We start from the raw sequence: 27,198 nt of genomic DNA on the forward strand, positions 1-27,198 counted from the left end.
CATCTCTCTGTGCACATTTAAATTCTAAAATGATTAACGCGTTAATGATACAATGTAATAAAGTTAATTTCGCAGCAGGACCGCGGCGAGATAAATTAGACTGCGAAGGTGCGAAGCAAAGTAAACGGATGAAATTCACTCGACTTATAAACGTCGGAATTATCATGGAATAATCATCATCGAGCAAAGCCGCACCGAATTTTCCAGTTTTCCTTTCTGGTTACCGTTCCAAGGTGTACAGGTATCCGATGTAGCACGATCGATCACCGATCGACACTTTATAGCCTGGGATAGGCATGGTGTACAATGTTGCACTCTATTGGTTGGCTACATATCGCAACATTATACGTAGATGCGGCGGGCATCGAGTTGCAAGCTGCAATGCGTGCACGCGTTTAATTAATTCGCTTGTACACGCGCCGTATGAGTTTCATTCCCTGGTACAGTTTGATGAAATTTACCCAAACGAACGAATAAATACTTATTTCCGCAGTTGCAGGGCAGAAAAATTTTCGGTTATTAATCGCGGACATGTGATATCGCGAATGATCGACTGTTCAAATTAAGATCAAGGATGATATAAAATGATCTAGCAACGGCCAGTCAATTTCGACGATTAATCGAAACAGTTTTGAAACTTTATATAATAAATTATGTTTAGCGACTACGCTCTCTCTCTCTTTCAATTTTTTCTCTCTGTTGCAGTTACGTTACGAGAGAATTATCGACGATATATGTATGTAGTTAACACCGATGATACTTCTTTATAGAGACTTAATATGAGGAAATATTTTGTCGCGAGATTGCTGATAAATCGTAATTGTTCTGCGTAGAAAAATGCTGGCAAGGCTAAGACCTAAGAACTGACAATCTCGGTGGTTAACAAGTAAGAAAATATGACTAAGGAATGACTAATGGTAACTACGAAATATGTGTACGTATTAAGAATTGAACGTGAAGTTATTCTTTTATTCAAGGTATCTGAAGTTTTAATGGAATATCTGAATGTCATCTTCCGCCGAGTTTATACATTTTTATATAATAACCGAATCTAGGTCGTACTGTACATCCAATTGTGATGTCAAAAGAATTATTTATTACACAGTTTGTACGTGGTGTACCTACTACTTTCAGCTGGATTTGTGTAATTTCGCAACAAGGAAAAAAAAAGACCGTGTTACAATGAAAAATGCAAAATAAAATGCTTTTCATTTTCAACAGTAGACCTGGCATAAGCTACTTGAAAGAATTTATTGCCAACTAAGAAGAAGCAGAAAGACTAATTAAAACTTGTCAGGAGGATTGTTAAGTATATACATACCATTCAGTGACGCGACAATTCATTCAGTAATGATATGATCTTTCGAAATTTAACTCGACAGATTTCCAACATCACTTGCATAAAATCACGAAAACACCCCACGAGGTAACGATGGGCGGAGGACAGTAATATCCACGTGCACACGTCGTCGAGCACACGAGGCGAGCAGGAAAGCAAATAAACGAACAAGTGAGAAAAGAAGGAAGAAAGAAATAAAGAAGAGGAGGCGGTTGGACAAGGCGCATCGCGTACGCGCGCGTAGCTCGTGTCCGGTCAGCCGTTAAGAAGGAAGCTTCAGGCCGATGTCGAAGATAAGACCGGGGACGTGTCCCTCTGTGCGTGGCATTCTCCCGGAGTAGTGGTACCGAAGTTCGGGGACCAACGAGTGTGCCGGGCCCTCACGTAATCCACGGATACGTCGCGACGAATTTGTACGTCTGCCCAATGAGCCAGAAGCCACCCTGCGTTAGCCTCGTTTCGCGTTCACCGTTCTTCTCCTCTTTTCGGACCGTTCCACTGTACGTCCTTCGCCCACTGGCTACATACATACTTATATATCCATATAAAATGGAATGTGTATATGTTTTTATATAGATATACATAATAGATACATATGTGTGTTTTTATATAGATATACATAATAGATATATATATATATATATATATATATATATATATATATATATATATATATATATATATATATATATATATATATATATATATATGCATATATAAAGAGAAGCCACGAAACTGGGAACCCTCTGCCTTCAAAATGGCTACCGTCTCCGCATCGGTGGACAGCCGATGTAAACTACAAGCGCTCCTTTCGAACACAAGCGCTCCCCTCGTCGATCGCGTCACCGGTTTTTTTCGATTTCTTCAAAGTGGCACATTTGCTTTTGAGGAGAGGACGTCGATAGATCCTGAGTACCGGACGACAGAAAGAGAAAGAGTGGTTCACTAGATCGATACGATCCATGGTTGGAGGAGTTGACGAAGAAAGAGACAGAGCTTTCGATCGACGTGACAGGTCGTATTTGGCACTAGAATTTGAGTTGGTCAGGCCTGTGTGATCGCGATTGGAAAAGTTTTGGAGTTAAAAATGATCTTGTCCTTTAAAATGTTTTTCTTATGGACGCAAATGCATCGAGAATAAGCTTCGAATAGTATCCTTTTTTTCTTTTTTTTATATATAATTCCTTAAACAGAAGAGTTTCTTCACTTTTAGAAATACTACTACTTCCTCTATTTCTATTGATTAACCAACTTCGTAGCTTCTGAGCGGAAAACAATTTCCAAACGGTTCCACGTATGTACAACACCCGCATGGAGCAACATCGAAATTCCAGGTACCATTGGCAGCACATCGTGCCGTCCACGAACGATTGGAAAATCTGTCTATCGTCAAGAGGGGGAGGGGGGGGGGCAGGAGGTAGAGGACGAGCTAGAATGAAATGGTTCGAAAAGGGGAGTGACGGAGAGGAGGAGTAGGGGATCGGCAAGAGAGGGAGAGAGAAAGGAGAGCACAGAGCTCGTGTTTCCGGCCGGGTGAACAACAATGCCCGCAGACAAATGAGCATCCCGCCTCCATTGTTCGCTTCATCGGCACGGCGCAGCCTCTCTCTCCCCTATTACCCACCCTGGTTCCGCTTGCGCCCCCCTTCTATCTTCTCCCCTCCTCGTCCCTTCTCTTTGTCTCCCCCCTTCATCCCGATGGTATGATCGAAGGTTCCACGTCCTCGTCATCGTCCTCGTCCTCGTTCTCGTTCACCTCATCGTCGTCATTGTCCTTTTCCTCATCGCCGTCGTCGTCGTCGTCGTCGTCGTCGTCGTTGTCGTTGTCGTCGTCGTCGTCGTTGTAGTATAGCCACAGCTGGGGGGTCCTCGATCAACCTGATGCGGGCCAACACCGATTAAACATCTCTGCTTCGTCGAATCTCCGTCAACGGAGGCCCTCACTGCACGTCCTCGTGGAGAGGTAGGATTCCCCCACGGTGCTACTCTCTTTTGTCTCCGGAGTTCCACCGTTGATTCTCCTCTATTTTTACCCTCATTGTCTCCTCCGTGTGCGCTCGATGAAAATAACGCACGATGCCGATGTCCGGATAGAGGCGGCGCGGATAGCCTCGTCGATAGTCTCCAACTTTTTGCTCCAACTTTCTATCTCTGTCTCGTTGTCGTTTCTCACTTTTTCTTCGTTCGTTTGTTACACATTTGCAAAGTCCACGAGTCATCAGTATTATTTATTTTACAACTTAATACTCTGGCATTTGCTCGGGATTTTGTTTTGCGGCATTAACAATTTCATGAATTCTCTTGCATTGTGGTAATTGATTTGTAATTTGTCAAATGTCTAATGTCATTAACTAGTAAATTGTTATACAAGAGAGAGGTTTGGTAATGTTTTTTCTTTTTTCTTTTTTCTTTTTTTTTTTTGTCTCCATTTACTTTCTCTTTTTGTTTTCTATTTATAGTTTATACAGTTTTTCTTCTTTTTCAGATAGTTTGATTGGTTGTTTTGTATCGTTGTTACGGATGTTTATTTGACTAGCGAGCAACGCTGCGTGTTGGATGCGGACACAGGAGCCAGGAGTTTGAATAAGTATCGGAGAAATTGATTTTTTCGTCTGCTTTTCAGTTTTTGTCGTTTCACTACTTTCTTTTTCCTTTTTCTTCTTTTCTAGCGCGAAGAGCTACGAGGTGTGAAGCTGTGAAGTATTTCATTTGCTTCTCTCTGGTTTTACCATTTGGTTCCAAGATTTGCTATCTCGCAGTTTTAAAACGTTTGAAGAACGTCTTTTTAATTTTGAAAGTTTGAAGAAGTTTTTAATTCTTCTCTGGCAGTTAAACCATTTGAATTGCAGTTACTTCGTGCATATCCATAATGTTAAAGATTAAACAAGAAATTTTCTCAATTTTGCAATGGATAAGTCAAGTATACGACAAAGAAAGAAGATCGATGAAAGGGGAAAAGTTAGAAGCTGAACGATGGTCAATGGTTTATTGAAGAGCGATGAGGCGTTTTATCGCGAAATTAATCGAGTACACCAGCTAACTTCTATTATTAGTTAGATAAAATCGAGAGATCGTTGTTGTTCAATCGAATAAGCGTGTTTATTAGACCGATGGGACTGGGATCGAACGATGCTATTTTACGCAAAAACACAACAGCATCTGGATAAATCGAATCGTATGAATGTAAATTAATTACGATTGTATTTTGATTAACATTACGATACAGTTTGAATAACAATGTGAAAATGAAAATGCCGCAACGAGATTCCCTTAATCAATTTGGTTATAATTTCCGTCCGTTCCCGGCTGTAACGGTATACACTGTGAAACCTTATTTAAACAATTAAAATAAGTCTGCCGCTAAAAATGATATCGTTATTCCAAGAGAATTCGCGCTGCATTAAAAAATTGCCACGCTGTTTCCGCATTTTTCAAACTTCATTTTACTTTTTGCTTCATTAGTATTTACCATCGTTCACGTGTTTTATCGTATAGATCACGCGAATTCAAGTCTGCGACTTGATGAAATAGTTAAACATCGAATAAGGATTAATTATCATTAACGAGAAAATTCAGTGGCTACATCATAATACTGCATGGTAATTAGCTACATACTAATTAAGTCCAAGTATATTAAATTTCACATCATTTAGGTAATACTCTCGTATACTTTTATATATTTTTATGCTTTTGTATATTTTATATATTTTTATACTTTTGTGTAGTATACTTTTATATTTATTATTTTTATACTTTTCTATAGTATACTTTTATATTTATTATTTTTATACTTTTCTATAGTATACTTTTATATTTATTATTTTTATACTTTTATATATATTTTATATATATTTTATATATATTTTATATATTTTTATATTTTTTTATAGCCATTACCATACTCACATATTCAAAAATTATTGTTGATTTCTTTCTTTAGGCTACTTTCGTAAATTATCGTTCGTGGTTAAATTATCTCTTGGTAGAAAATTTTGGATGCGCGATAAACTGACAATAAGAAGGTAACGCGAGAGACTCGGAGGGCCAGATGTTGTGCAAGGATTCAGCATCCTCGAGTCCATTCATGGCTCCTGTAGGAGAACACCTTACTCGAATCGAGCAACGTCGACCTCCTGTACCACAGAAATTCGATACTGCTCGAAACCTCGGCTCGCGTGTAATATCGTGCTCATATATATTCTATCTTGTTCCAATTTTCAAATCTTGTCGGACAGCCAGAAACAAAATTGTCTGCATAACTGATGTATTATCGATATTGCAATTTAGGTATTTTCACACTTTGCATATGATAATTAATTTAAATCATTGGCGTTGAAAATGAAAGCGTGTATCGACAGTTTGATTTTCTTCTCACTAGAGTGTGAATGTTAAAAATAATATCTATGTTAAAGGAACACTTGTGTGCATTGATTATGTTTGATGGAACGTATAAATTTGATTGACAACGAATAAAAATTTATTTCTTATGTTAATGCGGTTTTTATCTTATTATTTGATTTTTTGTCAAAAGCTTTCATGTCATTTAATAACTCATCGTATGACTCTTCCAATGTGCTAGAAGATTCCGGATTCCTGTTTAAAATAGATAAAGAGATAATAATTTTTTATTTTAATTAGACTTGTTTGTTAGTCTCTGCTTACGTGTAATTGTCATGATAGTAACAAAGTTTAGACTTTTCAACCGCTGCAAGTGCTACTTTGTCTAAGCCGCGCTCTTTAAAGACATTCAACTGATCGTGCCACTTTCTTTCACATTTAAAAGATTCTCGATCTTCTTTCTTCGTCAATTTTTTATCTACAAATTTTTATTGAATTACATACTTTCAAAATCATGTTGGAGAATTTTGATGAAATATATATTGAAAATTAAAATATATGTACTTAATTTATTACGTCTATAAAGATTTTCCATTTGCAAACATGATTGTACCTGATAATTTTCTGTAAGGTTCAAGAGGCTTCATTTCTGCCATAAACTTCCAAAACTCCTTCACTTTAATTTCCTGACTTTGACTTATACTTTTATCAAATATCAGTTCTATGCAGATCTTCGTACTTTCTGTCATGTTTAAAAATTCCGCCAATTTTTCTCATATGCAAATACGTCATTTCCTCTTGGAAAATATCACTAGTTTGATATTGAGGACATGTGAATGGGATGTCTAGTGACATTTAATGTTACCCTTGCGACTAAGTCGATAATATAAACTCGTAACCAAAAATACTAAATTTTCATGCTCAAATATTCTTTGGAGATCAAATCCAAATATTCTTCAAGACACGTAATATTATATCGAATATTTTAACAATAACTTTTCAAATACCACATTGACAACGAGCAACGTCACCGTGCGATGGTAAAACAGAGCGAGAGCGGCAGCTTTTAAAAAAATTTAGTTTCGACATTCCGTGAATAAAGGCACATCCTTGAGAAATTTCGTTAGTAGAAGATTCCAATCGACAAGGAGGTGATAAACAGAGACACTTGGGTGAAGTGCGATGGGGCGTGTGGGCGGAGTTGCGCGTGGGTTGAAAAATTAAGGGAAAAGGAAAAATAAGTTAACGAGCGCGGAGTGCGATGATGTCATTGCCCCGACAGGTTATGAGCAGTGCGCGCCGTGGATGTCAAGATGGCTGCCACGTACATCTGATCGGAGGTTTGTGCGCTCGGGGGATTTGACGCCGAACTGTGATAAAAGGGGCTGTCTTTCTCGTGTTGCTGACATGGTGACAGTACGAAGTTAGTCGGCCTGTATCCATGAGCACCACTTTGTACACCCTCGATGATAGTTTTTGTCGTCGCGGCCGCCGGCGGCTCGCATTGAACCATGTTCAGCAAAAAACTTCACGTAGACGTCAAAAAGTCAACACTGAAGATTCAGGATGTTAAGAAGGACAGCGCAACTCGGTTCAAGCATCTTAAGATCGTACTAGGTGAGCAAACGTTTCGTTCCCACCCTGTTCGTTAATCCTTATTGTTCTGTGAAATCGGCTAACGTTGACTCGTCATGAAAATTAATCACAAACGAGGGATTTTACAGTTGCCAGTTAATGTATACGACGATAGTTAAAGGAGAGGGGCGGCAATTTTGTTAGTATTTGCCGCCTACACGCCAGCATCAAGACGGTTTTAATGTTGTCGTAGAACTCGTGGAATTTTACGCCAGACGATTTTTCAATTTTACAGATCTTCTGTTACCAACGCTAGTGTATTAAGATTTTTGCATTTAGTTTCCTACTTATGCGATTTGTTGTTTTTTTTTTAATTTTGCGTACACTGTAAAAAATTGGATAGTCAATTTTTTAATAATTATTGATTATTATTTGTTTCTTATTGTTTATTTCAAATATCATTGAATGTCATAACAGGTCTTCTTTTTTTTTAAAAGAGAATAATTTTTCTTGTACTCAATTGTAATGTGATGGTATAGTGTTAAGTAGTAGTATCTAATCACCAAACCGCATGACCACAGTAATCAACCTACCGTGGCCTCCAATTTCAGCTAATGTTACATTATTATTATTATCATACATAGATAATACTGTATGCTTAAATGTCCAATATCAATCAATAAAAAATTCTACAAGTTATTTGTAAGATAAAACATTATTGAGAATACTTAAATGATTGTTATAAAATTTCTATTTTCATATCAAGCACAATGTTATCATTATTGCACTTATGTTGTCCTAGAAATAAATATTTATTTCAACTTGAAGAAATGTAAATGCTTTCTGTTATTTTCATACAATTTATGCATTTTTATGTATTATAATTTTATGTAAATATAGTAAATTTATGTAATATATTATAATAATAATTATATGTAAGATAAAAGTTCTACTACATAAGTGCAAGATTAGTAGTGATATGCATAATAGGTTTCCCTATAAAGCAAATTTTCTTGTGAAAGTAATTGTGATCTCTGATCTTTAGCTACAACAATTATTTGTTAATTAGAGTTGAGATAATTTAAGTTAGTAATACCAAATAATTTTTTAATATATTAAAAAATTATGGTATTTTATAGAAAATGTGGACACTGATGAAGCAAAGGGGTTTTTTGAGGGCAACTTCAGTCATGTCTATTTTATTCTATATGATTGTTTTGTGTCAGCTGAAACAAATTTGCGACAACGAGGTAAAAATATTAGCTGTTCTACATATATTATATTCATATATTAACAATACATATTGTAAATGCTTTGCATCATAATACAGTTATGATTGCAATTTTTGTTAACCATATAGTAATTATAGAACTGCAATTATATTAACATTATAATTATATATATTTGTAAAATGCTATTATTTTACTACTTATTTGTTTCTCTATTTTGCTGCCAGAACTTTCCTTCCACATTGGTGAGTAATAGACAGATGATAGAGCGTATATTCCTTGCATGTTGCAGTTTGAGTTCCATTAATCTGATCATTACAATCTGATCTTATATACAAGTATCATATCATTATAATATTGATATATACACAAAAGTTCTATATCGATGTCTTTTTTTAAATTTTTTTCCTTTGTTCATGAAATATTAAATGTTACATGACTAAATATTATATATTTCGTTTATAGTGCATAAAGCACATAGGGAGGAGTTGGAGCAGGTATTACAACTCTTGGAAAAGGTTTTAACACTTCTCCCTGAACTTCTTAATAGAAGGTGGCAATGTCATAGTCTAGCAAGGATTTTGCAAAAGCTTTTACATCCTGGTAATAGTTGGAAACTCAGAAGAGAAGCTATAAGGTATGTACATATAGTTAGTGATGTTATTACATAAAAAAGTTCACGTTTATGTAATGTATACTAAATTAATTGTAGATACTTTATTTTATGGTACCAAGCACTTGGTGAAAATGCTCCTGATCACATTCATCAAATGTTTGCAAGCTTAATACCAGGGTTTCCGCCTCAACAACCATCTCCTTATAAGTCTGAACGTAAGATAGATGGAAAAAAAGATAAACTTGTCAAAGTTATTGGTTGTGATGATAAAGATAAGAAGGAATTTTATGATACGCAATTGTCACAAAGTACTTTTCATGACAATGGTTCATACCAGTGTCCTGTCACTCCAATTGATAGTGGACCTATTTTACCCCCACAAAGTGGGGAAAAGCCTCTTGATAATGAGACTGTTCGATTTTTAGAAGCATTACTTGAATTTATGGTTACTCAGGTATATTTATATATCTTGAAGTAATGTAATTTGATATTACTAAAAACTATACTAAAAAGACTGCTATCTAATTTGTTTGTAGGTTGTAAAGATAGAATGGAGAGATAAATCTTCGCGACAGCACAAAACTTTTCAATTTTTATTAGAACGTTTTAAGGCTACGTATCTTCGTCATATTTGTCCCGAGTTTGACGAGAATTTTTCGTTATACAAACCGAATTTAGAATTGCCTACGATGCGTAAACCAACGAATCAGAGTCAGGATAATTATGTATTGTGTAAAGTTGCTTTAATTAAGTGGATCGCTGGTTTTACCCATATCGCTAGAAAAGATGTTCGTGTCGCAAACCTTTCACATAGGTATTTTTATGCTAGTAGTATTTTATGAACATTACAATAATCTTACAAAAATTATGATTAACAATTTTCTATTTCAGCACAACTCCAAATGAAGAAAATACAGAATCAGAACTTCGTCGAGTTTCAGTCACTCAGAATAGCGCTGACTCAACTTTATTATCTCCTGAATCAACTGTGTCTCAGCAAGAGAATCAAAATCAGGAAGATAGTACTGTTTCAGCAGTTACTCTCGTTAGGGAAGTTCTGTACAGTAACAGGGATAATGTGAATTTTGTGCATGAATTGTATAGACAAGCATTTTTGTTAGACTTTAATCATGCTGGTGCTATAAGGAAAGCTATAGCTGTTTATAAAGATTGGATTCAAATGAATGTGAGACTTTTGTTCATAATTTCTTAACACTATAATGACGATGTTTACTTATTTTTTGCATTTTTTGCAATTAGGAATTACCACCATTCATGTTAGAACCATTGGATTGTCATAAAGAAAGAGATTTTGAGGAAAATTCGAGAAAAGATCTCGCCGACATTGATAAAAGCCCTTCGGAGAGCTATCGTCAAACAAGATTAAGAAATGATTCTTACCTTGGTGCTATACACAGAGAAAATTTATTTATAAGAGCGGGGCTACAAAATGTTTTACAAGTGTTCATTACGCAAGCTTCTAACGTTTTCTTCTTGGAGAATTCTGGACCGAATGCATCTTTGACATTGCTAGAAGAACAGACTGATAGTTGCAAAAGAGTTCTGAACGTGTATCGATACGTTGTAATGAATTCTCGATTAGAACCGGGTACTTGGGAACAGTTACTTAGGTAAATATTTTTCCTTTCAAATGTCAAAATTTTATTTAATAAACTTGTAATATTAATTTCATTATATATTTATTAGAGTATTATTACAAATAACATCGCTTGTTTTAAATGAGAAATCGTCTCGACGTAAGATTCAAGAAAGCATTGGTGGTAAACTTGCCCCTGCCATATTTCAAACTTTGATCGTTACGTGGATTAAAGCCAATTTAAATGTTGTTATTTCTACGCAATTATGGGATCAGTTTCTAGAAGTATTGACATCCTTAACACAGTGGGAAGAGCTAATTCGAGAATGGGCTGTAAGCAAAGTTGAAAATCATCTTTCTCATTTATCTTATTATGTTTTACGAGAAATTTAATGTTCATATTATCCAATATTTTATTATTTTATAGAAAACATTAGATACTTTAACAAGGGTGCTTGCCAGGCATGTGTATAACTTGGATTTAAACGATTTACCATTGGACAGATTGAGTGAACAAAAAACTAAAAAGCGTCGTGGTGTTGGAAGCCGAGCTGCTTCCACGGGAAGTGTTCAACCACCGCGCAAAGGGAGCGTTGATCAAGATAATAACACCGTGTCTAAAGAAAATGTTTCAGGTAGGAAATGATTCTTCGTGTGATTTCTTATCTAAAATTTTTAATTTATCATTTCAAAAAAAATTAGATATGTATTGTTAATAGATCATCCGATGCGAGATTTAAGAAAGATACGACCACTTCCTCGTAGCGCAAGCGATAACAATATTTATAATGGAAAAGCACGTACTAAGCTTCATAGGAATCGTACACACACTGTACACAGTGGTATTCCTGGTAAGTAGCCTACCAAACATCAAGGACTTTTTTCTTATAGTAAAAATTTTGATAATAATATATCGCATTTGGTAGTGCCATCTATGTTGCTGATAATGCGTGCAATTTATTTATAACTTTGTCTCTTACTTTTTTGCTTTGTCGCCTGACACTGGTTTAAAAATAACTAGTTTGGCGTTGGCCAGACACTCGTCTCACTTCATACATCATTTTTTTTATTCCTTTGTTACATTTCTCATTTGCAGTATCCTTTCTCATTCGTGCTTTCTTCTAATTTTAAACGATAAGGAGTTATACGGAATTGATATCTGGTATTAAATAATTCTCATAGTGGTTGTGGCTTATTTGTGTATTAAGTGTAAACAAATTTCCACACGCGCAGTACTCCCCCTATCGATAGAGCAAGATATGGCGCGGCTACTGTCAAATGGTATTACTTCATCGTCGGCAACTGGTCGAAAAATGTTACCGAACAGACGTGCTAAGTCTTTGGATAGCATTGTAATAGTCGATAGCGAACCACCGTCGCCACGTTGTCCATCTCCAACACCGAGCAGCGGAGTCGACAGCAACAAAGACAGTCCAATACAAATAGAGAACATTGATGGCAGTAGTATCGGTAAGTATATCGTTTGCCGCTATTTAACATCTGCATCGGGATATGAAAACATCATTTTTTAATTGCATAACAACGTGTGATCATTCTTATGATATTAAATTGTTTTTTTATTTTATTTTTTTTTTTCTTTCTTTGCATAGAAAATCATAAATATAGAACTAACAGTGGAATATTTTATTATGATATTAATAATAATAATAATAATAATGCATTGTTTCATCCAATATGCTTTGCTTTCTTTTTTTGTAAATTAACGAAACTATATATAGGAGAAACACCTTCTATTTATAAGATAGAACTTGTTGAATATATAAGATAAATACCTTTGGAGTAAATTTAGTAGCGGCATTGCATATTTCCTTTATGTTTCCAATGCGTTTTTATTTGGTTACTAATAAGTTCCTTTGAGTTCTGTTTGAAATCGATAAAAAAGCCTTTTAAAAGTGCTGTGATTTTGTTAAGTGATTATAGTATTTATTTCATACAGTTCTGCGACTGCGAATATTTATAATAATTTTGTGATTCTGTTATCAATTTGCAGACACGAATGATGCTTCCGAGAGAAGATCTGTTATGGCTGGTGGTGGAGTTCGTGGATGGTTACCCGACGTTGCTGTCGTATTATGGCGTCGTATGCTATCGGCATTAGGGGATGTAAATAATATTCAAGACCCTACTCTTCATGGACAAGTGATGGATTATCTTGTTCAACTTACACAAACACTTATAAAAGTATGATGTTTCGTATTTCGTTATGCTCTTAATAGTGTATTTTATATTACATTGTTACATGTTTTCATTTATATTTAGATTCGCTTGAACCAGGGTGTGTCTGGTGACAATCAGGCAACTCCTCCAGCTCCAGAACTTATACCTCCATTGACAGTCATTGCCCCATGGTGTTTCAAGGTTAATGTTAATTTATTATCTTGATAATATTTAGCACTATTGTTACTAATATAATTGTACTTCTAGGCGATACAACTTCCTAGTCAATATGAAGTTGGTAAATTGGCAGCATACCGTTTGATCTGCCTTTTGACAGTTCAACCACAAGATATTAACTTACCGAAACAACATTTGACTCTTTTTTATCGCGCGGTTCATAATGGTATCGTTAGTAACGATTGCAAGGTATTACACGTACTGGTCAAATATACCGGTCCTAGGTTGTTCAGTTTGAATCTTCCTGGATCTAGCCTTTTGATCTTAGATTACATCCATGCTGCTAATGTAATATTGAGCAGTCAAGACATTGAGGTATTAGAAAAATTTCATGATGATTTTAATAACACTATGCAGTTTTTATTAAATTATTAATTACGAATTAAATTATAAATTATAGGCACCAAGAACTGAAGCTGTCTCGATAATTGGGTCATTACTGTCTTTACCAACTACCCCAGTTAAATTACCCGTATTGCAGCCTACCGCGGCCGATATCGTAACTATGACATGTCCAGATGCAAAGGTATCAAAATGCAATAGTTATTTATTTGACACAAGTTTATCGAAAATATCCTGAGTCAGATATTATTTTGTTCTAGGAACATATAATTACGATACTTTTGAGAAGTTGTAGACGAGAACCAACCGGTATTGCAAGATGTACAGCTCTCTCGAGCATTGCTATGTTTGTATACAGGGAATTGTGTTATAAAAATCAACATCCAAGAATTCCAGAAGCTGTTACGGTTCTTCTTTTAGCGCTTAAAGTAAGTCTATTGAGTTCAATGTGGGTCGATGGTTTCAGATAAAAAAATAATTTGTTAATGTGTTAATTTTCTCTGACGTGTCAGATAGTTTGCATGCTACAAAATATACGTAACTATCTGATAGCTGTTTAATATTTTTTTTCTTTTACCTGGGTTATATTTTTTAGTTAAGTAATAAACACAGTGTAACGTAGTAGATATATAATAATAGTAGTGAGAAATTCAGTGTCTCTTCCACTAAGTCTGATTGACAGCGGATGCAAGGGGCAGGGCGTCGCAGAGCTGGTTTCTGTTATCCACTAATGGATCAGGTAGTTTTTCTTAGATCAACTAACTTTTGTGGACTCCTCCGCATTATGTGTTGTTGCAGTATTTACCTGTTTACTGATGTCTTCGTATCTGTTTAAGGGTGTCATCGGCATTGCATGGTGTATTGCACGATTGTGTGTGTAAAATGTCTAATCATATTTCTATGTTTTTAATCTTAATATATCTTACATGTTACAGTGGTTCATAAATATACATCGAATTTTTTGCTCCCATTTTTCTTCAAAATCTTTCAGTTCGTATATCTTTGAATCTTTAAGAAAGATTACATCAATTTGGGGATGGGGTGTTAACATCAAAGAACTATTCTGTTATACATATATGTTAATAATTAACAATTCTTTATAATGCTATCCCTATAAAGTTAATTAATATGAAATCGTAAAAAAAAAGATTAGAGAACAAAATATAAATGTGATATTTTAATTAACAATTCTTGTTTCTTATTCTGTAGGCCAATCATGCCACTGTTGCTCAAGTGGCATGTGACTCTCTTTTATTGTTATGTGATAAAGCAGACACCCTGTTAGAGCTGTATCCAAATGTGCCATGTAAAATAATTCAAGTAAGTCTTGTTCACGTCTCCAAGCTATTTTGAAACTTAGTCGATAATATAAATTAATTAATGATATTACAATTGATTTATGTGCATATTTTAGATTTTATCAGAAACACTTGGATATATGAGCACACGAGAAAGACGCGGTCCTTTGACTATATCAATGTTATTCTGCTTGGGCGAGTGGGCTATGCATCTGGGTCCATCTTTTCTATTACGCATTTTCCAAGGAAAACCTCTGTTAATGATATTATTTACAGTCAGTAACATAATTAAGTATTTCTTTCATATGTATGTGAACTTAAATGTTCACGTAATATCAAAAATATTACAGGTTTTGGATAACATAGTACAAGATAAAATCGATACGGATGTGTCGCAAGCGAATAGAAATCATGAGGATGAAGATGATGATTTTGATCCTGATATTACATTAGATAATTTAGCTGACGAAGTTTGTGCGAAATCACCTCGTCGAGGCAATATTCATTCTGTTCAGTTAGCAGCAAAAATGGTAGGGTATTATTGGCGTGTTTTCACTTACAAACATAAAATTAAATTTCTCTCTCTCTTTTTCTTTTTAGGTAATGATGCATTTAATAAATCATTTGGGACATTTTCCAATGGGTATCGGAGCCGCGCGATTATCTTCGTTAGTTGTCGAATTGGATGATGTACCGGGAATCGATGGAGATGAATTATCTTCTGCAATCTTTCATGCACCAAATATACAATTGTTAATGTTATCAAATTCTGTAATAATGTCGCTTGTTGAATTGGCAGCATTAGATGCGCCTGGTGGAGGCGTTACAGCTGGATTAACAACAGCACCATCGTTAGTTAGAGTGTTACTGCGAGATTTAGCAGGAAAAGCTTCATGGGATAGCTCTATTTTATACAGTCAACCGTTTGTTGAAGACGACGTGCCGATTGCATTTACAAAACACGGTATAACAAAGTTATTCATTAATATTTCGATTTTCTTATATTAAATATTTTTCACTCATAATAATCATTAATGATTTTAGTTGAGTGGAAAACAAAAGGGCATGGAGAAGATTTGTGCAGCGTTACAACGTCTCAAACGTGTACGCCTCGACATACGATAAGGCATCGTGAGCCACATATATTGCCTACGTTTGCGAATGCCGCAAGTGATATGGACAATTTAGACGATGTAATACATCGGCATTTAAAAATATTAATGTGTATTATTAATAGCCATTTTATATATTAACTTTATATTTTTGTTTCTAGCTCTTACAATACATAGGACATACCAGCCCGGAAGTATTAACCAATCCAGAAATAGCACTTAATGCGCCTGCTAATCCACCACAAGGACATTATCTTGAAAGTGAAACCATTGCCACAATTCTTAGCCAGAGAAACGCTGAACAAGAGCATATCAACAATTGGAATCAGCACATTAGGTATACTATATGGAAAGATGTAATGTTAAACCTATTTACATCGTCGGAATATTTTCAGCATGTGTGCATCAGCAATAAGCCCACCATCGTGTCGTCCACCTCCAGCACCGTTTCATCACTGCCGTCTTTTGTTTTCGCACTTGGGTTTATCTGGTTGGGAACAACGTAGAAAACTGCATTTATTATCCAAAAACGAAAAGCTTCTACGCGAATTACGAAATCTCGATAGTCAACGATCCAGAGAAACGCATAAAATAGCAGTGATTTATGTTAGCCAGGGACAAGAGGACAAGAACTCCATATTGAGTAACGTCACTGCTAGCAAAGAATACGAAAGCTTTATTGCTAGATTAGCTTGGGAGGTTGAACTTGAATCGCATACAGGTTTTCTCGGAGGTCTTGTACCTGGAAAAGCATCCGGTGTTACAGCACCATATTTTGCAACGTCTTTCACTGAAATCCTTTTTCATGTAGCAACACGAATGCCTTCTGATAGTCCCGAAAGTTTGTTGCAAAAAGTAAGTAATGGTTACTCAAGGAAAGCGCATTAGAGTAAAAAGTTTAAAGTAAAATTACTTATTTCAGACACGACATCTCGGTAATGATGAGATTCACATAGTTTGGTCCGAACATTGGAGAGATTATCGTCGGGATATTATACCAACTGAATTTTGCGATGTTTTAATAGTGATTTACCCATTGCACAATAAATTGTACAGAATTCAAATTTCTCGAAAACCAGAAATTCCATTTTTTGGTCCTCTATTCGATGAGTGTGTCGTTGAAGATAAAGTTTTACCTGGGCTAGTAAGAACAACAGCATTGGCGGCAAGTAGGGCAAAACGGTCTACACTTACATTGTATCAGCATTAGTAAGCGTGCCATTTTGATTACCTCTATTTAATATTTATACTTTTCTTTTTTTATTAATATGAAATATTTTAGTTATGAAGAGAGAGCGAGGTCTATCGATACTGTCATGAGAAATCACAAAGAAGCCACTACATTTGAAGAATTTACAGCTAATGTATATTCACCAGTACAGCCACAAAGTCCATTTAGTGGGGCTTCTTCGGTATCTGGTTAGTTTGCATTTGATAGTAAGAAAAGAACAGAATTTTATTTTTGCCATAGAAATTCTTTGATTTAGAAATAGTTACAGTTGCGTATAATTTTTGTTTTTATGGCAATCACAAAATAAATTATTTTCGTTCATTTCGCATAGAAGCTGTGAACATTGAACACTTTTTAATAGACTTTGTATAAATTTAGATATCTATTATTGTTATCATTATTATTATTATTGTTATTATTATCAATATCACACTATCAGGATCTACAACAAGCGTGCAATCCACAGCATCGTCAAACCTTGCAGCGGCGCTTATAGATTCACATCAGGGTCGATCCGGTCTGCGAAGTTCTTCGGCAGCAAGCAGTGATAATCGCGCGAATAGAGGTGACTAATCCACTAACCCCCACCCACCTTGTAACACCATCCAACAAGGTAGTATTATAATTTATTTATTTTTTCTTTGCTGTTTTTCCAATGTTTTTTTTCGTCTCTGTAAAGTGTATCTTGTTTAATTCTGGTTTGACAGATTACCTAGTAGTGAATTTATGTTATAATATGTTTATAATTATGTAAACTTGTATACCATTTTTATGTTTCATTCAATGAACTCCAATCTATTTTTATTTAAAGGAATAACGATAAATTTATATACACTTTTATGATTTATAATGACATTACACATCTTGTTAATATTTACAAAAAAAGTGTATATATATACATATACATACATACACATAATCTTTCTATTAAAAAAACAAGGCTGAAGATAAATATATTCCAATTATTATTTATTTAATATCCACATCTCTTAACTATATTTTTGTTTAACAGTCTTACACAATCTATTCAGAGGTAAAATTTCCTTTTTACATGCATATTAGTCATAGCTCAAAACATACTTTGATTCATTTTTGTCATATTACATGTGTCATTTAATAATGATGCTTTATAGATTGAAAATACAATACTATGCATGTGTATTTTTCTAAATGACAAGTAACAGATTTAAATCTTTTTCTATTTGAAAATTTTGAATATCAATAAATATAAATTTATAAAAGCATCAGTTATTGGAGGTAGTCTTTTAATAAGATAATATATGCATAGCATTGTACATTGCAAGTAGCTTTCTGCAAGTCGTATATTTGTAAATAAGTATGCCTATTTATAAATGTAGGCATTCATGTTTTCATTACAACTAAAAAATTAAATGGTGAACATTTCACTTTATAAAATATAACGCGAACAAATGAAACACTTAAATTTTTTTAGCCTGCTTATTTCATTTTATGAAATTTTGTTTATATATATAGAGAGAAAATAAAAGTAGAGATTCTTTGCATAATTTTAATATTCCATATGCATAAATAGTATAGGCTAATTTTTAATTTTATTTTATTTTATTTTTTTTTTCTTTAGCAAGTTGCACATTAATTCTTGCCATTGATATATCTGCATATGACGATGACTGTCATTGCAATTATTATATTACATATAATTATATCCTACATGGCTTCTAATTACAAGTACACAACTCCAAATGAAAACAATTTTCATCGATTTTATTTTCAGTTTCTGACGGAAGCAGAGTATGGTTTAGTAATGATACTCCAGACAGTACCGCGCTTCATGGAATATCTCCCAGACCCGTAAAAAAGATGTCGTTTAAAACTGGACCGAAACAGAGAGCGAACACTCAACCCACACCTCCAGATAGTCCGAGATACAAATAAGGAGTTTTGTACTAGTATCATAAAGAAAAGAACATTTTTTGCACAAATGGTCGTTTGGGCATGTATCCTAAATATTGTAATCTAAAAGGATTCTTTAAAATGCTATGTGTTACAATAACATGAAAAGGCTAGCCCACAGTTTTTGTGCATTGAAAAGGAGTAAATGCATAAGCGACGCAGTGATAGACTCACCATCTTTAAACAGAAGGAAGAATTCTTAAACAGTGGGCGCCGAACATCCGATTAGTCTTAGCGTTTTCTGTTTTCCGTCCTTAGGTTTAATTTTTATATTAAATGTACAGATCGTTGTTTATTTGTTGCAACGTGAATATTAATTTATTGGAACGTAATTATACGAAAGGATATAACGGATCATAGGTAATACAATAGCAACTAGATATTTGTTACGTACACTAATTAGTGTCAAATGACAGCTATTTTCATTGTACAGTACTTCCTTAAGATCAGTTTATCCGTGTACTTGAATAGATAAGCTTGAATAATTAATATCGATTAAAAGCTTCTATTTGAATTTATCTTGAGAAGATAAGACGAGCTCTTCGATGTTATATATATACATATACATGCCTTCATAAAATTATTTTATTTCTTGTAATGTAGTAAGATGATGAAAAAATGAGCGAACATTACCATATAATCACAGAATGCGTCTATGTAAGTGTTGAAATAAGAATCAAATGTTATTTTTTAACGACAAAGTTTTACGAATTAACGTCACGTCTGTTAGGTACTGTAATAAGTTATATAACTTCATCCGATCTCGGATTGACATGTTTGAATGATCGAGTAGTAATAATTTAATATGGTCATTTAAAAAAAAAATTTGTTTACGCGTTACATTCCATACAAACCGTCTTTTTTTGTATGCTATTCATTGTCCACGATTTGAGTGAAATTTTGAATATATTTCCATGGATGGTTTAAAGCATTCCATATACGTTTTGTATAATCAAGTTTAATAACTGGAGTTCTCTGGAAACAAACGTCAAACAGAAGTAAGAGAATCGTTTACGATGGCATACATTATGCAGGATGAAAGTTCAATTGAAAAACAATTTTTGTTGTTATACCATAGGTACACATAACTTGGTGCTTTACAATACGTAAAATAGAGATATTTTAAATACTGTATCAAAACGTGTTATTTCTGAATAACGATGACGAAATTGAAAAGAGAAGAATATTAAAAAAAAAAAGAAAAAGAAAGATAAAGGAAGAGAGAAACGAAACTAAACGAGATTGAGAAAAGTGAGACTTGAAAGTAAATTGTAACGAAAGAAGAATATTATTTGCTTCAGAAAGAATTCATCTTGAACACAGTGATAATAATCAAAGTATTAATATCGTTCGTCGCAGTCGAATATATAAACGGAATTTTAGGAGAGAAATTGTATTGTGGTGAATATATTGAATACGGTATTCAGGTGTGTTGAGAGAAATTGTAATAAATATACATTTCAAGTTTTTTGACCATTTTGAGGATTATCAGACGAACCGCATTCGAATGTGTAGGTATTTAGCAACGAAGTTGTAGGTAAATAATAATTACCAATACGCAGACCATGGCCAAAGCAGCATTATTTTTTCACTAATTTATAACGAAGTAGATCGAGAGGAGAAAAACAGTGTGTATATGTATTGTACATAAATTGTTAAGCACGTGAAGTGACGTTGGAGTCATTGAACGGAAAATTATTCTCTGCGCAAAACATTGTATCGCTATGTTATTGAAAGAAAAGGAAATGAAAAATATTGGTCTATATATATATGTGTGTGTGCGTATTATACATATATATATACACAGAGAAGAGAAAGAAAAAAGAAAAAAAGATGAACTTATTACAGTCTTGCGTAGGAATGCTTTTACAAATCGTATTTAAATAGTGTACTTAATTATCTTTATTACTATCTTTATTACTATCATTATAACAATCGCTCGCTGTTATTTATGTTACAAAAATATACAAATTGCTGTTAACATTATTAGCACAGCACCGAACTATTTTTCTTACTGGATAATTGTGCTTTAGAATTGAATTTAACAATGATACGCTGTGAGAAATATTGAAAGAGACTCATTGAAACATTTCCATGAGAGTTAACAATGCGAATGATTGTTCTGTTCATTGAAAGTTTGAATTTATATTGTCGAAAAAGAAAAAAAAAAACAAATTACTTAGTTTTTTCCAATTTATTTGTTACTCTTTTCTTTTTACAAATTGACATAATCAAATCTAAGTCTACGTCTATAAAAAAAGGGAAAAAGTACTAAAAAAAAAGAAATATTTAAGAGTATTTAATTGTTCATGCAAGATAATCTGCATTATACGAATTTTATCGTATCTCTTTACTTATACAAGAGTGTCACTTTGTTTTCCAACGATTTAAAAAAAAAAAAGAAAAAAAAACGAAAGGTATGTACAAAAGGTACGAGTTTACGATTCGTCGCTTCTATGCGATGTAAAACAGAGTTAATATATACATATATAATTATTGTTTTATACAACATTGAGAGGAATACTATACGTTACCCTCTAATTCAACTTTTCTGCCAAAAAAAAAAAAAAAAAAAAAAAAAAAAAAAAAAAATAAAATCGCGTAGATACTTTCTTGTTCATACGAAATTAAACGATGAACAGCGAAAGGAAGAAAATGAATTGTCTCGGATCATTAGTTCAATAGGGGGCGTCGTTGAGAAATTTCTGGCAATTAGAATTTTACAGCGCCGTTTATTACGGTTCCTCGAATAATTTAGAATTTCTGAAATTTTTCATAAAATTACGATGTTGTACGATCCTGTATCACGAAATTCGAATTCTGTAAGAACGTTTATAGCAACATAGGACAGCTAGTAATTGAGTAGAGAGAAAGAGAGAGAGAGAGAGAAAGAAAAAAGATGAAATTAAGTACGAACACGTTAGGCAACGTTTCTTTTCTTGTAGCAACGTTACTCGAAATTGACTTAATACGCTAGCCATTATTCCTCTACAATTGAAACTCGTTACCCAAAGACTTTTCTCTGACATCGTACTGATTGTACACGTTTCTGCGACGGAATGTACATTTTATTGCACAATAAAATTATGATGACCGATTTAAAGGGATACCATGTAATTTCACTCGTTGTACTCATCACTGTATCTCTCACGCTTGTTAGATTCAATTTACCTTAAGCGACAGATCACGAAAGATATTTGAATTTTGGAATTACGCTCTTTTTAGTTACACATACTTGACGATAGATGACGGATCAGTGAATCATTCGTAAAATGGCTGCCATCAGACGTAGAGTTTTGCTCGTGAAGTAACAAAAATTACCAAAGGCGTTTCGTTTTTAGAAAGATGACACCTTATGTTGTGTTTCTCGACAGTTATCACCCATGAGCAGCTGTTCGGACGCATAGATATCAATTGAGTATTTTTCTATCGACGAAGCCCCTCAAATGTAGTCAGTTATTATCAGATCGTTATTATGTGATCAGACTTGAGACAGAGCGCGGAACAAAAAAAAAAAAAAAAGAAGAAAGAAGCGTGCGCGAGAACTTATGTCAATTCGTTCTTAGCCACAAGCGTTGATGAATGTCTGAGAGTGATACTTACGACTCGGCGGACGAATACACAAGCCTAATGGACGGTCACGTCGCGGAGTCTCGCACGGACGACTTGGGCTTGGTCACTGGCCGAAAAAGGCGTTCGCGTATCAGCAACGAAGAGGTATTTACATAGTTACTTAATATCATTCGGACGTCACAAGTGAAAAACGACGATATCCCTGTGGGATCGTACAGTCAAAGAAAATTCTCTTGTGATCTTGTTATTGCAAATTTAACTTTACATTCTTGCCTCACATTCATATTTTCACTCAATTGTATAATGTGTACAAATTGCAGGCTGAAAATGGTCTTCCCGAGGTTCACGTTCAGGCGCCAAGTATATCAAACAATACAGGTTCAGGTAGGAGAGGTACGTCTGGTAACAGTCGCCACCGTAGATCGAGAAATCATAGAGAAGAAGAAGAAGAGGAATTAAAGTATGGGGCAGCACATGTCATTAAATTGTTTGTGCCTGTATCTCTTTGTATGTTAGTTGTAGTCGCTACAATTAGTTCTATAAATTTCTATACAACCAAAGGGATGTATTTGTAAGTATATTTCAGAGTATTTTCCGTATCTCATTTCATGCCAGATAGCAGTTGTTTTCTGAGAAAGCGGTTATTGCTTTCAGAGTGTACACTCCGTTTCATGAAGACAGTGCTGATACAAGTACCAAGGCTTGGCAGGCAGTTGCCAACTCTTTGATACTCATGAGTGTCATTGTATTCATGACTGTGATACTTATTGTCCTATATAAATACAAATTTTACAAAGTAATCCATGGGTGGTTAATAATAAGTTCCTTATTGTTATTGTCTATGTTTTCTATGCTATATTGCGAGTGAGTATCGTTGTTTCATCCATCACTTGTTACAGTCTTGATATTTTAAAAAGAAAAAAAATATCTTTTGTAGGCAAGTATTAAAAGCATATAACATTCCAATGGATTTGTTTACACTAGGCTTAGTTTTATGGAATTTTGGAGTAGTTGGAATGATATGTATACATTGGCAGGGTCCTTTGCAGTTGCAACAAGCGTATCTTATTTTTATCTCTGCTCTGATGGCGCTTGTTTTTATCAAATATTTACCAGAATGGACAGCATGGGTGGTGCTAGGTGTTATCAGCATATGGGGTAAGATAGATTTGTCACTGTGACAAACTACAAACGCATCGCAAATGAAATGTAAGTTTTTATTGTTTCCTCATTTAGATTTGATTGCTGTATTGACGCCGAAGGGACCTCTAAGAATACTTGTAGAGACCGCTCAAGAGCGAAATGAGTCTATTTTTCCTGCGTTGATTTATTCTTCTACAATTATGTACACAACCACAATGACTTACGCTGGCTATGTACAGACTGCAACGATGACTACTAGCGATGCCACTGCTGGTGATAACACGACATATACCATGCGTAATCAAGCAGATAATCAAAATAATCCTGCGTCCGGAGATGCAGAAGAGAGTGGGTTTACTCCTGAATGGATAGATACACATGGTAGTAAATAAACCTAGTGTACTGCCTATTCAGTTATTGTGACTTGCGATTTTTTTTTTTTATTATAGGCGACCGAGGAGCAAGGCGAGCGCAAGAAGTACGCGAAAATACCTTGTCTTTAACAGAGAGATCGAGGCAACAAGACAGTCGGGTTGCGCGTGAATCGCAAGGGCAGCAGGTCGCAATTACCGAAGAAGAACGAGGTGTGAAACTAGGTCTCGGTGATTTTATATTTTACAGCGTTTTAGTTGGGAAAGCCTCCAGTTATGGTGATTGGAACACTACGTTGGCTTGTTTTGTTGCTATTCTTATCGTATGTATCCCCTCTTTCATTTTACTTTTCACGTTATATTAAAATGATAAAAATTTTATCGCGAACACTTTTTATTTTCAGGGGCTTTGTTTGACACTGTTGTTGTTGGCCATATTCAAGAAGGCATTGCCCGCATTACCGATCTCTGTTACGTTTGGTTTAACATTTTATTTTGCTACGAGGGTAATCGTTGCGCCGTTTGCGGATAATTTAGCGAGCGAGCAAGTGTTCATTTAACTGTAGGTATGATAAGCATAATATTCATAATTTATTACAAAAAGGATAGTGCCTATTCGTACATTGATCGTTTAGCTTTTATATTTCATTTAAATTCGTCGTTCGTAACTTGTCATTTATAAACTTATACTACTTATTAATTGTCACGTGACATGGTACAAATTAAGATGAAAATATGCGTTATAAAAAACTGGACGATCCAGTATTTTTTAATGATAAATATTCGTTATTAAACAATATTTTACTTTAGATAGAAGTCTAGTGTCTCAAAGAAAAAAGAAAAAAAGATGCTCAAGATACAAATTTACATTTGTAAGACATTTAACAAAAGTAATAAATAATGATTGTATTTATCTGATATCTATTGCGCGTTAAGTGTCAAACAACATTTAAAATCCTTGAACGGATTTTTTTTTTTATTACAGTTTGTAGAATTCTGCTTTATAGGTTACAAGAATATTGGTCAAAAGTAATCGAGCTATGACAATTTATTGTGTGTTTTTACATTTAGAGGACATAGATCGCATAGATCGTGTATAAAAAGAAGCGGTTGATCGTTCTTTTCTTTTTTTTTTTCTTCTTAATTTTCTTCTTTTTTCTCGGAAATTGTATGAAATATGAGGTATAATGTTTGTCTAAATAATTTGCTAAATATACAGACCTCGCGGCTACAAATTACTAGTACCACTAGCCGTCCAGGACAATTCCTCGGGGTTTGAAGTCCGTTTATACACAGCCATGGAATACGTATCGTTCATCATCAATCGCGAACTTGATTATCCATTTCAATGACAATACGTATTGCTACAAGTTTCATTCGATACTAAACAACAAGGATTTAAGTGTAAGCTTCGTCAATAACATTCTTCTTACTCAGAGAATTCAAGGCAAAATGATCTGGCCGTGTAATGGAGAGACGCGATTCTTTTTTTTTTTTATATATATATTATTCTTACAATAATAGAGAGATTCTTGGGCGTGAGAAGCGTATATGTTTTCTTTCTTTTTTTTCTTTTTTCTTTTCTTTTATCGAGAAGCAGTTTCATAAATATAGCGGATAAACATTTTGCCGAGAATAGTCGATAATATCAAAGTTAGCATTTACTAACAATTCTCTCATTGCCATAAAGCATTGCATAACGATTCCAACTTTAACGTCGCTGTTCCTTTTCATTAGTTTTTTTTTTTCTTCATTTTCTTCTTTACAAACTTCGCAGCGAAACGCAGTGTATACATATACAATATATATTATATATAAATCCCCGGAACCGGAAGAACTTCAACAGCGATATGATATCATTTGCACTTCGTAAAACTATCATATAATTCAATAAGTTTGTAACTACATGCTAAGAGGAAGTTCGTTATTTTTTTCTTCTTTATTTTTCTCTCTCTTTTTCTCTTTTAATATCCAGTCGATTTTTCAGTCACGACGATGTGTAAAAGACGCTGTTCGACGAAAAAATAAACGCGATCATTTATGAAATCTAATTATTATCACGAGCATAAACGCCCGATGGTCACCGTGTGTGGTTTGTGCGCACAACAAATTATCCTTTTATATCGTGCGTATATCTTGTAACAATACTTGTCTAACTACATACGTTACTAGCGATAGACGCGGTTTCAGACTTCGATAAAATTAACAATTTTCATTCGAGAAGCGAGAAATGTACACTCGGAAAATTTCGAAGCTCCAAACGGGAGAAAAACATTAGAAAAATATTCGCAACCCCGTAACAATTGTAATCGAACAATATAATTTTAGCGACGTCATCTTCATAATGTGTAATCTTCACCGGAATTTATTAACTTTAAGACACGTTTCAGATCTTTGCTTTTCATTAAATAGAAATTTTACAATATTATTTTTTATTTTATTTTACTAGTGCTAAAAATAAAACAAATATTAAATATGCGATATATATATATATCAGTCGTATAAACAATAAACTTTTGGAAACATATTTTGGTAAATACATAATGATCATCGCAAAAAGTACTAACTATACTTTGCTAATATTTTTCCCACTTCAGCTTTTCTCCAGTTCGTCGATATAAAAAATACACAACGAATTAATATTTCCTATGCGTCTACTCGAATTTGTTCATTCTTCTATCCTCGAAGAATCGCGTGTGCTTTTCTCTCTCTCTCTCTCTCTCTTTTTTTTTAAATTATTTAACTCGTTCCGTATTTGCTGCTTTCAAACGTTCCACGTCTGAAGAACGAACTAAATTCCAGCAACGATTGCTTATCTATGTTACTTAAGTTGCCGTTGTACTTGTAGAGAGGCTCGCAGTGCGGCAATTCCGAGCAGACCTGAATCAGCCGTCGTAAATACTCCTCTAGTCGTTTCCTACGTTGTCGAGCCACAACCTCGTATCTTGGGAAAACTTGTCGTGGTGGAAAGCGTATTGCTGCTACCTGTGTAACCGAAACGTATAAAGCTATCAAACAGTTTACGAAAAATTTTCTTCTTCTCACATTTTTTAACTTCTTTTTCCTTTTTTTTTTTTTTTTTTTTTT

At 34.3% G+C, this 27,198-nt stretch overlaps 4 protein-coding genes and 1 long non-coding RNA gene across 21 annotated transcripts in view; 2 read left to right on the forward strand and 3 right to left on the reverse strand.

The window, feature by feature from the left end:
• Window positions 1-5,823: 5,823 nt before the first annotated feature.
• On the reverse strand, window positions 5,824-6,426 carry LOC122532861. Its single transcript, XM_043661987.1, has 3 exons — window positions 6,291-6,426; window positions 6,002-6,155; window positions 5,824-5,932 (listed from the first exon to the last, which is right to left on the reverse strand). The coding sequence occupies exons 1-3, from the start codon at window positions 6,424-6,426 to the stop codon at window positions 5,824-5,826; spliced, it is 399 nt and encodes a 132-aa protein (XP_043517922.1).
• A 351-nt stretch (window positions 6,427-6,777) lies between these two features.
• On the forward strand, window positions 6,778-22,127 carry LOC122532862 (ral GTPase-activating protein subunit alpha-1). 8 transcript variants are annotated; one of them, XM_043661988.1, is made up of 30 exons: window positions 6,782-7,294; window positions 8,392-8,502; window positions 8,709-8,726; window positions 8,947-9,118; window positions 9,194-9,551; window positions 9,634-9,911; window positions 9,989-10,283; window positions 10,358-10,728; window positions 10,805-11,027; window positions 11,122-11,329; window positions 11,414-11,545; window positions 11,928-12,164; window positions 12,706-12,896; window positions 12,975-13,073; window positions 13,140-13,424; window positions 13,510-13,635; window positions 13,712-13,879; window positions 14,134-14,190; window positions 14,661-14,771; window positions 14,866-15,024; window positions 15,100-15,279; window positions 15,350-15,713; window positions 15,794-15,942; window positions 16,023-16,198; window positions 16,257-16,716; window positions 16,784-17,070; window positions 17,144-17,280; window positions 17,532-17,657; window positions 18,105-18,125; window positions 18,846-22,127. In XM_043661988.1, the coding sequence occupies exons 1-30, from the start codon at window positions 7,189-7,191 to the stop codon at window positions 19,004-19,006; spliced, it is 5,766 nt and encodes a 1,921-aa protein (XP_043517923.1). In that variant the 5' UTR covers window positions 6,782-7,188; the 3' UTR covers window positions 19,007-22,127. The 8 variants fall into 8 exon arrangements, with proteins under 8 accessions (XP_043517930.1, XP_043517923.1, XP_043517925.1 ...); XM_043661990.1 differs by lacking the exon at window positions 18,105-18,125; XM_043661991.1 differs by lacking the exon at window positions 14,134-14,190.
• Window positions 10,887-12,631, reverse strand: LOC122532866. 2 transcript variants are annotated; one of them, XR_006307586.1, is made up of 4 exons: window positions 12,488-12,629; window positions 11,675-12,194; window positions 11,189-11,311; window positions 10,887-11,025 (listed from the first exon to the last, which is right to left on the reverse strand). It is a non-coding gene; the product is annotated as an uncharacterized LOC122532866 (long non-coding RNA). The 2 variants fall into 2 exon arrangements; XR_006307585.1 differs by lacking the exon at window positions 10,887-11,025 and having other exon boundaries at window positions 12,488-12,631.
• Window positions 22,128-22,253: 126 nt separating the features above from the next.
• The window catches only part of LOC122532864 (presenilin-1), a 7,766-nt gene continuing 2,821 nt past the window's right edge, over window positions 22,254-27,198 (forward strand). For 3 of the 8 annotated variants that reach the window (XR_006307582.1, XR_006307583.1, XM_043661999.1), the window contains exons 1-7: window positions 22,255-22,741; window positions 22,918-23,168; window positions 23,252-23,461; window positions 23,535-23,755; window positions 23,834-24,121; window positions 24,190-24,434; window positions 24,516-24,677. Coding sequence is in view for 5 of the 8 variants with exons in the window: in XM_043661999.1 (XP_043517934.1) it covers window positions 22,607-22,741; window positions 22,918-23,168; window positions 23,252-23,461; window positions 23,535-23,755; window positions 23,834-24,121; window positions 24,190-24,434; window positions 24,516-24,671 (1,506 nt within the window). In the remaining 3 variants the exon portion in view is untranslated. Of the gene's footprint in view, window positions 22,742-22,917; window positions 23,169-23,251; window positions 23,462-23,534; window positions 23,756-23,833; window positions 24,122-24,189; window positions 24,435-24,515; window positions 25,347-26,959; window positions 27,142-27,198 lie in introns of those variants that run through there. The other 5 variants (XR_006307584.1, XM_043661998.1, XM_043662001.1 and 2 more) reach the window with 4 other exon arrangements.
• LOC122532863 (kinesin-like protein Klp98A) overlaps window positions 25,614-27,198 on the reverse strand; it is a 13,834-nt gene continuing 12,249 nt past the window's right edge. For both annotated transcript variants that reach the window (XM_043661997.1, XM_043661996.1), the window contains one exon: window positions 25,614-27,096. In XM_043661997.1, coding sequence (XP_043517932.1) covers window positions 26,851-27,096 — 246 coding nt within the window. In that variant the 3' untranslated portion in view covers window positions 25,614-26,850. The remainder of the gene's footprint in view (window positions 27,097-27,198) is intronic.

This window comes from Frieseomelitta varia, unplaced genomic scaffold (genome assembly GCF_011392965.1).
Source record: "Frieseomelitta varia isolate USP_RPSP 00005682 unplaced genomic scaffold, Fvar_1.2 scaffold_479, whole genome shotgun sequence".
Taxonomy (NCBI): Eukaryota; Metazoa; Arthropoda; class Insecta; order Hymenoptera; family Apidae; genus Frieseomelitta; species Frieseomelitta varia.

What these genes read in the sequence shown, in the direction of transcription:
- LOC122532862 (XM_043661988.1), top strand. Translation starts at nt 7,189, where the DNA reads ATGTTCAGCAAAAAACTTCACGTAGACGTCAAAAAGTCAACACTGAAG. An exon ending in GTTATCCACTAATGGATCAG is followed by an intron (nt 14,191 to 14,660) that starts GTAGTTTTTCTT and finishes CTTATTCTGTAG; the next exon opens with GCCAATCATGCCACTGTTGC. An exon ending in CCGAAAGTTTGTTGCAAAAA is followed by an intron (nt 16,717 to 16,783) that starts GTAAGTAATGGT and finishes TACTTATTTCAG; the next exon opens with ACACGACATCTCGGTAATGA.
- LOC122532861 (XM_043661987.1), bottom strand. Translation starts at nt 6,426, where the DNA reads ATGACAGAAAGTACGAAGATCTGCATAGAACTGATATTTGATAAAAGT. An exon ending in ACCTTACAGAAAATTATCAG is followed by an intron (nt 6,156 to 6,290) that starts GTACAATCATGT and finishes AAAAATTTGTAG; the next exon opens with ATAAAAAATTGACGAAGAAA. An exon ending in TACTATCATGACAATTACAC is followed by an intron (nt 5,933 to 6,001) that starts GTAAGCAGAGAC and finishes TATTTTAAACAG; the next exon opens with GAATCCGGAATCTTCTAGCA.